Source organism: Anopheles funestus, chromosome X, assembly GCF_943734845.2.
Source record: "Anopheles funestus chromosome X, idAnoFuneDA-416_04, whole genome shotgun sequence".
In the NCBI taxonomy this organism is placed as follows: domain Eukaryota; kingdom Metazoa; phylum Arthropoda; class Insecta; order Diptera; family Culicidae; genus Anopheles; species Anopheles funestus.
This window is the reverse complement of record NC_064597.1, coordinates 17,458,140-17,470,258: the sequence shown is the minus strand read 5'-3', so window position 1 is coordinate 17,470,258 and position 12,119 is coordinate 17,458,140. Positions and strand designations below refer to the sequence as shown.

At 39.4% G+C, this 12,119-nt stretch overlaps 1 protein-coding gene and 1 long non-coding RNA gene across 3 annotated transcripts in view; both read right to left on the bottom strand.

Moving 5' to 3' along the window:
- Positions 1–2,973: 2,973 nt before the first annotated feature.
- LOC125760486 (uncharacterized) overlaps positions 2,974–12,119 on the bottom strand; it is a 31,532-nt gene continuing 22,386 nt past the window's right edge. For both annotated transcript variants that reach the window (XR_007418007.1, XR_007418006.1), the window contains one exon: positions 2,974–3,058. This is a non-coding gene — a long non-coding RNA (uncharacterized LOC125760486). The remainder of the gene's footprint in view (positions 3,059–12,119) is intronic.
- Positions 7,311–10,480, bottom strand: LOC125760423 (uncharacterized). The gene is made up of 3 exons (XM_049420555.1): positions 8,305–10,480; positions 7,677–7,914; positions 7,311–7,600 (listed from the first exon to the last, which is right to left on the bottom strand). Exons 1-3 carry the CDS (start codon positions 8,347–8,349, stop codon positions 7,497–7,499), a joined length of 387 nt encoding a protein of 128 aa, XP_049276512.1. The 5' UTR covers positions 8,350–10,480; the 3' UTR covers positions 7,311–7,496.

The following is a 12,119-nucleotide window of genomic DNA, read 5'->3' as shown; positions in this document are numbered from 1 at the left end:
TCTGAGAGCCGTAGTAGAAAAGGTAGCCAGAAACTGCCCAGTCTGTAGGATAACGAAAGCAGCAGCAAGACCACCACCAATGGCCCCACTTCCTGAAATGCGTCTAGCAACCTTTGTTAGACCATTCACGTACACCGGACTGGACTACTTTGGGCCGGTTCTAGTAAAAGTAGGCAGGGCAAATGTAAAAAGATGGGTAGCGCTCTTCACGTGCCTGACAATAAGGGCAATACATCTCGAAGTAGTACACACCCTAAGCACTGACTCGTGTATCATGGCAGTAAAGCGTTTCATCGCACGCAGAGGTACACCCTTGGAATTCTGGACCGACAATGCGACGTGTTTCCAAGGAGCGAGTAACGAACTGAAGGCTCGTTTGTCGGGAGGATCGTTATAAGTTCGAAAAATTTCGATACATGTGCATCCTGTCCGGGTGTGATTATTTGGACTTTTTACCCGGGATTGGACTGGCAAAAGCGTGCAAGTGCGTGTTGAAAACGGAGGGTCCGGATATACGACGAGCGTTGGCAAACATACCGGAGTAAAATTCTTGAAAGCAGATGCTACCTTTAGACACATGGTGGTGTACGATCCCATACAACGCCGACAAACGAAACTGGTTGATCCGGATGAAGAAAATACACCTGACCAGTACTACTGCAATGCAGGAAAATTTATGGATGCATAACCCGCATTCGAGCTTGCGGTTGGGAATTTGGATCCCTTCTCACTGCACAAAATGGACGATTGGCATCCGGATGTAGCGAAAAATGAGGAACTTAGTGCGACCCTCGACGTCGAATTTTGATAGCCGCGTTGTAGTTGAAAAGAAAGACGGTTCTAACCGTGTGGACGATTGGCATCCGGATGTAGCGGAAAACGAGGAACTTACTGCGACCTCCGACGTCGAATTTTGATAGCCGCGTTGTTGTAGTAGAAAAGAAAGACGGTTCTAACCGTGTTTCCTATAATTTCCATCGATTATAGGAAATTGAACTCGATGATATTAAAAGATGAATTAAAAGAGAAGAATTTCAGAATTTATAGGGTTGATTTTTCTCTAACCGCTTGTGTGCGGTTCTTAAAATAAATTCACAATTTTTATTAGAATTACGAAATTTAGAATTTACAAATATTTCATTTTCCTACTTCTCTCGCCCCTTTCTGCTTTCTAATCCGGATACGCTTTGCTTCTCACTTATTTCGTTCCTCACTCTTTCGTGGTTTGCTTCGATGTGATCGCGGAGCCTGTTTAGGCACAACCGCTAAACGACTTGCAATCCCTGATACAATGTTGGTTGGCGCAATATACACATTTTTCCTCCTCTTTCAAAGCCAAGTTTGAAACACGGCGGTCAGGCTTCTTAACCGTGCTCAAAGCAACCGCCCTTGCATCCAGCATACGTGTTTAAGCACGAAGAAAGTCGAGCAAACTATTCACAGAACAATCGCCTTCTCTTTCTACGAAACGTTCCCATTTGCTTTGAGTATCATCGTCCAGCTTCGATAACAATAGTTGCGACAAAAGCATGCCCCATCCACTGGTATTTTCTCCTAGCTGGTCCAAAAAATTGGCGTTTCGTTCGAAAGCAACTATTACGTTGTGGATTTCCTTCGTACCACGAATTTTCATCTTTGGCATGTACAGGAGTTCGTTTATGTATCATTTCTTAAGTAAATACTCGTTCGCGTATCTTTTTGTGAGCGCGTTCCATACTGCGTCATATGCTGAACCACACGTTGGAAAAGAATGTTGGAAGCCTTTGAGTGCCCGCTTCAAATACATAATTTTCTGCGAATCCAAGAGCGCTTTGTTTTCGTGCACTGCTGTCATGTACATACTGTGGAAAGGCAACCATTTCTCGAACTTTCCACTAAACTCCGGTATTCCTAAACACGGTAGCTTAATACTTTTGTCATCTTTCACAATATCCTTTTCTGATCGTGGCTGACCTGAAGTGCGCTTCATAATTTCCTCGAATTCACCGATCAACACCGTGCACCGTTGATCTCATCCAAAAGATCTTCGCTTTCTTTCACACCTCCTTCGAGCGAACGTATCACACGGCTCAGTTCTTGGAAATCCTCCCAACACTTTCTCACCCGTTGTAACCTTGCATGCACGAATCTGGCATCACTTTCCGTGTAATTGTCCAAAAATTCTTCCTGACGCTTCAAACACCGCACAAACGCATCGCGTTCCGCTAATTTCGTTTTTAGCATTTTATCGACACTTTGAAATATTTCCTTCAGTAACCCCTCCGGGCTATGCTGAGGTTCCTTTAACGCTCTCGTATCAACGACCGTCGTTGTCAGGCTCTCCTCCGAGAAACCCGCGAACGAATCCTCCTCCAACTCCTCCGATTGGTGAAGAGGGGTTGCCATACTACTTTGCGTTCACTAATCACAAAACCAAAACAAAAAAACTTCCCAATCCTGGTCACAATGCACCATACGTTCTTCTTCGTTTAGGTTTTCTTTATTTTCCTACGTTGTGTCTTATAATGGTTTCCTTTGCCGTGTTACAATTAGTGTCAAAGGCTTTCCGGCTTGAGCTCAAAACTGATGCTGAAAACTCTTAAGCTAATGGCCCCGAGAACCCGGATAAACCGTTCCGCGAGGATTATCGAGTTGAATCCACTTCGAGCGATCCATCAAAATCGATCCAATTTAAAATACCCGTTACTAACAAAATTAAAATAAACATTGGATTTAAATCCAAACATAGAGAATCCAGGTTTTTTAACGAATTTAATTAATTTCCCAGCGGTCAAATTCTTCGTTAAGCGGGCTTCAGACGAGCTTCAGGACGTCAATCTGAAGCCCGGCTGAAGCCCGTCTGAAGCCCGTCATCCGAAGAGCTTTTTTGCGCATGTGTTAGTGTGTAGCGCGGTAGCCGCGTAGGTATGGGTGCGTTATTGGCTATGTATAGTGGAAAGTTGTCATCAATTAAAAAGGACAAAACATGAAATGTATTTTTGTTTAATTATTCTATTTTTTATTCACAAATCTCTCGCTTACACTTCACTTGCTGGAAAATGCGGGCAAATGTGTTGGTCTGTAAACAGAGAATAGTTGCAGTTAGCAATTATTTCAATAATTGTTCTGTAATATTTCGAAGTACGTACTTATGTGGTGTAAAATTTTGTCCTCTCTGCGTGGTACTTTGTACACTGTGTTTGCCTGGTTTTCTGCAGTCCGTGGCAATAAATTGTTACGGATGTAGCTGAAATTGTAAAAGCTTAATGTAAATTGCATGTAATTGATATAATTCGATGCATTAAACGCCTTACCAGACTCGCAGCAGCCATGAAACAGTTTCAGCACCACTTTGTTCCGGAGGCACGCTGGTCAAGTATCCTTCCTATTTCCAAGTGTTTTTTCACTCCATATCCCTAACTAAACTATGCAGTCACTTGAAAAACGCGTGCTCTTTTGATTCGAACCCATTTTTATCCTTTAATAACCATTTTATCTCCCTATTCTATGCAATAAACTAACCAAACCTTGCACTTCGAAAGCAACACAAAATATGACGGCCGAAGAATGACGGTGCTGTCAAAATGGTTTTCTACACACACAAAGATATTCCATGAGCTCGGTGTGTAAATACACAACGCGGAGCACGTCGAACTTCGGCAAAGTGTGAAAAGAGCGAGACAAGAACAAAATCACTGTGTCGACGGCAGAAAAAAAGAAAAACTAAATATAAATTTTACAAAAACCCGTCGGCAATTTGTCGCAGAAGGCAACTTAATTGGATCCACGAACAAATTAACAAACAAAACGGCAGGTTTTCACTGGATTCTCACGCAAACACTCCTATCACAGAGAACACTTCAATTAAAACAGAATGCACGCTCGCGGGGATCACAAAACACAATACATAAAGCACAGCTACATCCTATCACAGAGTAATTCGGAACGCAACACCACTTCACTGTTGTTAGCACGATTACACACACACAAGCACAATATTCCACTTCCAAGTCGCTGATGTAACATCTGCTGTGAGCACTCCACTACTTTCTCGCTAAAGCAAGCCAAAGATAGAAAAAGCTTTGTAGAACTCCAATACCAAGGCGAGAGCAAAGTGTGAACACGTCTGCTCCGGTCGGCTGTTCGCAAGCGTCTCTCAGAGCCCTTTCACACGGCACGAACTTGACAGTTCGCCAGTTCGACGAACATTGCTCAAATACAAATTTATGAATGAAATTCTGAGAGTTCGCGTGGTTCGCGAACTGGTAGTGTGAAAACGCAGGACGAACTCTGATGAGCAGTAATCTAAACCGGATCCAAGACTTGAGTTCTCCATGATCAAATTAAATCAAAATTTTTCGGTTACACATTTAAAATAAAATTAATAAATTAAATCCAAATTTTTTTTTTCTAATGGGTTGTGTTTAGAATGTTTGAACACTTAAGAATGATATTCTTTTTGTTATTATATTCTTCTTAAACCGATCTAAACTATTGTATTATCGGTTTTCTGGAGATTCTTCATCAAAACACATGGTTGTATCGGTAAACAATCATGTTCGTATCGGAATTCTGCGAAAATAAAACTCAAAGCAGATACTTGATTGAACAAGTATACACAGGAAACAAATTAGTTCCCCACCAACTATCGTCAATCGTACATCGTTTGTTGCGTCTGGATAGTCAGTGTTATAATGTATGGAAACAGTGCAACTTTTTTGAGATTAATTTCGATGTACCGCCTACGACAAACCCTTCGGGATCGTAGATGGTGGACACGTCCTATGTTGTACCGTCGAAACGAAGATGGGAGTCGCCTTCTTGCGGACATGGCAGACGAAGCAGCAGACGATACGGTCCTTAAATTTTTAAGAATGACCCACGATGATTTCGATTGGCTTTTGGATAAAATATCCCATAAAATAAAGAGGGAAGATACCAACATGCGTTTATCGATAACACCTAGGGAAAGGTTGTTAATTACACTCCGCTTTCTGGCTTCTGGTGAAACGTATAGTAGCTTGTCTTTTCTTTTTCGTGTAAGTATATATAATTAAATTTTTACCTTCATGTTTAAAATATCACATATACTTTTAGGTTGGTGTTTCTACAATAAGCAGCATTGTACCGGAAGTGTGTGAATGTTTGATTCAAGTGCTCCAGGATTATGTAAAGGTAGAATTGATGTTAACACCTCGAACTAACATATCAATTTCCTTCTTTAACTAGCTTTTCATGCGACCCGTAAATTTTGTGCAAACAATGATAAAGCCATGTTCAAAGACGGAGAATATAGTTGGTTGTATCAAAATTTCGCTAAACGAATCACACAGAATTTAAATTAACAAATGAATCTTAAATTCAAAATCAATTTGAGGTGCGCCTATAACGTCTGTTTTGCGATTCGTTTTTGTGGTATAATATGTAATTCAACCATATCAAAAGTTGTTACCGGTTTTGTTCGATACGAAGCTGAAGCATCACGACTGCACAATACGCTTTAATTGATTTGCCCACTAAACTGGAAGAGCATCTCTTTTCATACACTTAGAAATTCACGTGCATCCCGTATTTCTATTGCGTACCTTTTTAAGGCTAGTCGATATAGCTATTGTTAAGCAATCATATAATAATTATTTACGAAGAGTTAGTACTATCAACTCCTTATCATTATCTTCAAATAAGTAAAATGATAGAGAGATGGTGTATAAAGAAAAATATCTATTCAAGTTCAAAATAATTCGGTTTTATTGCTTTTTGGTTAAAGTTCATATAAAAAATAATAACACGAAACTCACATAAAATTAATTAATTAAGTAAACTAAAGTAAAAACTAAAAGTATACTAAAAGTAATTAGATAATTAAATAATTAAGTAAATTAATAAGTAAATACCCAACACCAAAAGAAAAAAACTAATATACAAAGGTTAACAAAACAAACAAAAGGACACTAAAATCTAATCTTTATCGGGAAACTGATTAAGGGAGCTTAAAATGCAATCTTCAATTAAAGATAGGTCTTCATCCCGTTTCTTGAGCATCCGTTGGGTCAGCAACTCAAGGAATGGGCCTATTTTATGTCTATCTTTTTGCCCCTTTAATGATTCTTCAAAACTTTCTAAACATTTTAGAAGTTTGAGGTCTGTTTTTTCATTCCGGTTGGCTCTTAATCTTCTTCCGTCTTCGGTGGTAGATGTAGCCTTGTCCTGACGAAGGGAAGGCTGAATATCAGGCAAGCAAGTTGCTTGCCGAGAAGGGCCAGGTATAGGTGACGTCTGAGCTGGTCCTATTAAATCACATCGCCGAGAAGGACCAGGCTCAGGTGTTGATGGCCGTCCCGGTTCAGCTATCTGCTGGTCTTCTGCCGTTCTGGCTTCTGTACTTTTGCTCGTAGTTGGTGTGATCATTAACTGTAATACATAAATATAAAAAAAAATCAATATTTTTAAACATGTGCATCATTACGATTCATTAATATTAATTTTATTAATATATTTATTTAAAAATGCTTTCTTTATTTTACAGTTGCCTAATACACAAGATGAATGGTTAGAAGTATCAAATCAGTTTGAGCAGAAATGGAACTTTCCCCGAGCTCTCGGAGCATTAGACGGAAAACATATAAGAATAACAAAACCAATTGATTCAGGAAGTGACTACTATAACTATAAAGGATTTTTTAGTATAAATCTTATGGCAATTGTAGATGCCAACTACAACTTTATGTACGTTGATGTAGGAGGTAAAGGCGGAATATCGGATGGGGGTATATTCAGAAATTCTAGAATTCACGCATTATTTGAAAATAATGAGCTTAATATACCCGAACCCAAAGAGTTGCGCGTTCCATACGGGATTAAAGTACCGTACATGCTGGTTGCTGATAAGGCTTTTGCGTTTACAAATTACTGTATTCGTCCTTATGGAGGGTATAATATTGCAGGGTCATTAAAACGCAATTTCAATTATCGTCATTCAAGAGCTCGACAGGTTGTTGAAACTGCATTTGGAATACTGTCCAATATGTTTAGAATATTTCATACCAGTATAAATTTGCAGCCAGATGTTGTGACAACGGTCGTACTGGCTGCTATACATTTATATAATTTTATTCGCAAAAGAAATCCTCATACGAATTTCACAGCGCAAAGTGATGTTGTCAACGATACACACCAAACCGAAAATTCTAGCTCGCTCGATTCAACAGACCGCGCTGCAGTAAGTTCGGCAAGAGCAACAGCGGAACTGATGAGAATAAGAGACCATCTTGCAAATTATTTACTTCTTAATGATCCAATACGACAAAGTAATGTTTGATGGAATATCTATCTTGGCATAATCTGATTTATTACCTTTTTATCAAATAATGTAAATGAATTATTAACTCTAACGTTAAATGAATTATTTAACTCTAATTATGAATTGTTATATTAATCAGTTAAATAGAACAGAACTGTTGCAGGCATTTTCAAAAAGTATAATAAAAATGTTTAGAAAGTTTAAGTAATGTGTTTTTTTATCTTCTTACCGTGTCTCTGGTGAAGCCCACATCCATCGTTTCGCGGAGGAATAGCATCGGTACATAACCGAACCAAGTTGGTTTGTAAACTTGTTGTGCACCTAAAAAGTATCATTTTATTTTATCATTCAAGTTTAATTTCATGTATTATCAAGTTATATTTCTTATCATTCTTACCAGCCCCAGAACGACAGCTTTGCTTGGCTTTGGCGTTGTTGGTACGAAATTGGGCACGCAGAACCTTCCATTCGGCTTTAATTATGGCTACTGGAAGCACAACTGCTTTTGATACCGTATGCCATTTATCATCCTGTTTTGTAGTATTTTTATAGTTTTTATTTTGCTTTTTCCAAAGCACTTCGTGTTTCTGGACCTCCGATATTAACTCCAGCGTTTTTTCTTCCGTAAAAACAAACTATAAATGGAAAAGAAATTGCGTCATAGTTATCATATGTACTATACATAGTCAAATTCGAATCATCTTTCTAGGTTACATCGCAATGCAACCGATGTACAACTCAAGCAGAACCAAATAAACTATCGGGAAAGCTAAACATAACTTCAAATTTTTACTATTGTGATCACTATATAGTGCCTTTGAGAGGATATTGTAGTGGCGCCCGTGTTATACGGCAGGACCGATTCTGAATCACATCCGCACCATTCCTCCGTTCGTATGACTGCTTATCCAGATACGCGTAAATAAAGACAAGGAAAGATAGAAATGTCTGTACCACAAAAAAGTATAGCTTTTTTAACTTAACTTAAGAAAACTTAACACTTAAAATTTGATTGCAATACTCACTTCCTCCTCGCAGAACTGAGGGGCCTTGTTGGCTGTCGAGTCCATGTTATTATCTTTTGTCTGTAGTCGATGAGATTATACAATTATGAAACAATGATATTATTTTTAACATATCCAGCTTAAGCCATATATATTTGATCCGCAATATTCAATTAAACTTACTTTTTTGGTTTACAAATCAACGATACAACGATACGATACAACGATACAACAGTTTTCACTACCACTTTGTTTTTTATTTGCACTGGCGGTTTGTTTTTGTTTCACTGCCCGTTTGTTTTGATTGAACTGTCAAGTTCGCGAGCTCGCCATGAGTTCGCGGCTATTTCACTAAATTCAGCAACACCCAGATTGAGCTACGTTCGTCGAACTGGCGAACTGTCAAGTTCGTGCCGTGTGAAAGGGCTCTCACATGCACCACCTTAAAATTATAAAATTCAAGTAATCGCGATTCGTAGTAGAAACTTAGTCCTAATTTACATGTATAACATAATATGATGTGAACATTTGTTAAGTATTGTTTCATTCATTTGTATTCTATCAGGTCTAATTAAGTTCTCTATTTTAATATTTGCGAGTCCCATAAGCTTATATGCAGTACGTTCTACGTCCTTCCATTTGTGTACAATCTTCGGACAGGTTACAAACTAATGTTCGATATTTTCTATAATATTGGTACATGTCCGGCAGAATGCATCGCCTGCCAGCCCTATCTTATGCTATTATTCCCTTGGAGGCATCTTCTCATTCGCCATCAAATAAAATATGGATTTCTCTTCCGTCCGTAGATTACAGGGTATCCCGCAATTTTTTTACACGTTCTCAATGTGGTTTGAACGCTTCCTAGAAATTTTTGATTTCGTCCCACAATCTTTCGAACGCGTCCCTAATTTTTTTTGAATTCGTCCCACAATCTTTTGAACGGCTTCCCAATTAGTTTTCAATGTTACTATGTGGAGCTAATTTCTTCCTAAAAATTAGCAGCGATATATGTAAATACTAGATTGAAAGAATATAAATGATCAGAGTATGTATAAATATCATTAAATAAAATTATCTCTAATGTGCATCATTTAAAAATTGTATTTCAAAAGTCCTAAACATGAGACGATTTTCTAACACATACAACAAATAGAAACAAGTAGAAATAGTTTTTTTCGCGGTTTTGTGTTTTCGATGATTTTGTTTAATTACATGTTTACACACCCTGAGTATTTGTGTTCTTCCAATATTACATATATTTAACACGCTGTGTGCCACGCTTATTTTGGTGATGTTTCCTAGCAGGCCACGGCGTTGTTGTGTACAAATTGACTGTCTATCATTTTTGATAGACATGGCCCCCCAGGAAATGTAAATTTCAAACTGTTATTTCTCCGCGGAGATACCACATTTTTACAAAAAACCTTCGGCAAATATGTAGATTAGACTTTAATGAACCTAATTATATAGTTGGTTTTCGGAAACCCGTAGTCAATTAATTTATAAAAGTATATTTTTGGGATGCCTTTTTTCGAAAAATCTGACGTTTTGTTCATATTGCTATCTCTTGTGAAGCGCCGTTCCACCGTCTGTTGTTCAAGCATATATTTGTCTCACTCGCACTGCAGACGATCAAACGGCGCGACATAAGAGATAGCAATATGAACAAAACGTTAAGATTTTTCGAAAAAAGGCATCCCAAAAATATACTTTTATAAATTGATGGACTGAAGATTTGCGAAAAAAAAAATGTAATTAGTTTCATAAAAGTCTTATCTTAATATTTGCCGAAGGTTGTAAGTAGAAAAGTGCAGCCACCGCGGAAAAATAACAGTTTGAAAATGACGACTACTGTCTATCAAAAATGATAGACATGGCCCCCCAGGAAACTTCACTGTCTATCAAAAATGATAGACATGGCACACAACGTGTTAAATAGCATATATTTAAATACTGATAACTTTTAGGAAGAAATTTGCTCCATGTAGTAGCAGGCAAAAATAATTGGGAAGCTGTTAAAAAACTATGGGCCGAAATCAAAAATTTGTGGGACGCCTTCAAAAGATTGTGGGACAAAATCGAAAATTTTTGGGACGCGTTCAAAAGATTGTGGGACGAAATCAAAAATATCTGGGAAAGTGTCAAAAACTTGTGGGATACCCTATATTTTTGTGAATATTGTGCCACACCCCAGCGGTCAAGCTTTCATGCGTTTCACCTCGTTTCATTCCCTTCCAACCCTCGTTGGCCTATCTTTTGCGTGTCAAAACAAGCTATCTCTGTTTTTTCGTTCGTCAAGCATGTTCTTGTCTCGCTCTTCTCGGACTTAACCAAAATTAGACGCGCTGTGAATTGTGTACGTACACGCCATTCGCTGGAGTAGAGAAATTGCTGGAGAAATGCTCTGCAAATAGGGCACAAACGTCGGTACTGTTATCAGCAGAGACATCCCCGAGAGACATAACAGGAGGAAGGGATGGGGAATTGCGACGATGTTTTATAAACGTCCAAAAGGATTTGGGATGTGAATGTAAGCGGATTTGGAGTCTATTAAGGTAGAGGGAATATCTTGCTCGATTGTAAATGCGATAGGCCGAAGCTGCATATTTGAAGACACAGCGGTGGAAGTGGGAGGGCGAACGCCGCAGGCGGCGAAGTGCGCGTCCTCGAAGGGTGGAATCGAAGAGCTCGAAGGGTGGAATCGGCCCAAGGTGGAGACGGGGGGGTGAAGGAGGGTGGACAACATAAAGGGAGAGCAGTATTGACAATCCTACCGAATTGCTCAGTGATGGACTCAATAGAATCATTAGAGTCTAAAAAAGACCAGTCAAAGGCAATCAATAGGGTTGTCAATTTTGCAGAGTCCAGTCTGCGGAAATTTAAACCGCGACATCTGTTGGGTGTACGGGAGATGGAATGGAAACAGGAAGGGATGGAGATCATTAACTCAAGAGCAGGGTGGTAGCTATCTAACTTACGGAGATGAAAGGGAGCGCAAGTGACGGGCGATACCGAAGAAAGAGCTGTGTTGTTACAGAAAACTAAATCTAGCTGCCTATCAAGGGAGTTCTTTACTCCTGACAATTGCTTCAGACTAAATTCATGCATTCCGTCGATAAAATAGGACGATGAGGAAGAGAAGAAGGGAACGAAAAATTCATCAGACGCAGACCAGGATATGGTTGGTTGATTGAAGTCACCAAAAAGCAGCAGAATATCGTTAGTTTTTAATCGGCGATGAACCGCATCGATGGAGCTGAACAGCGAGTCGAGTAATATTGTGTTATTGCTCATTCCCGGGGGGATGTATACAACACCGATGAAGAGGCGAAGGTCCTTTAGCTGGATACAAATCCAGCCAAGTTCCAGCGAAGAGTTACGTACCGGTATGTGTGTTGTGATGAACTTCGACTTGCACGCAATTAGAACGCCACCCCCACGGGTAGCAGCGCTGGTGTCGCTTGAACGGTCACATCGGAACACATAAAAATTATCATCCACCAACTCGGAAGCCGCAACGGATTCATCCAACCACGTTTCGGTAATAATGATGACGTCATAGCAGGAATCGATGAGAGCAAGTCGAAGATCGGTGAGCTTAGATCTAATGCTGCGCATGTTTTGAACTCGTGGTGTCATCACTGGATGGTGAGGTGTGTATTTGGTTAACGCAGCTGACTGTTGTGTTGGTGTTGATATTATGAGTAAGTCTGGAACTGAATGTAGTCGTGTTAGGATCAGGCTGAGCCATGCCTTCCAATTGATCTGCGACCGCATGTGGTGCACCGGCAATCTTAACGAGGCGATCCTCGGACGGAGAAAGTGTAGTGAAA

Coding starts and splice junctions, on each gene's coding strand:
- LOC125760423 (XM_049420555.1), bottom strand. CDS start 8,349: ATGGACTCGACAGCCAACAAGGCCCCTCAGTTCTGCGAGGAGGAA. Junction 7,915..8,304: donor CTCAGTTCTGCGAGGAGGAA/GTGAGTATTGCA, acceptor TTCCATTTATAG/TTTGTTTTTACGGAAGAAAA. Junction 7,601..7,676: donor AAGCTGTCGTTCTGGGGCTG/GTAAGAATGATA, acceptor GATACTTTTTAG/GTGCACAACAAGTTTACAAA.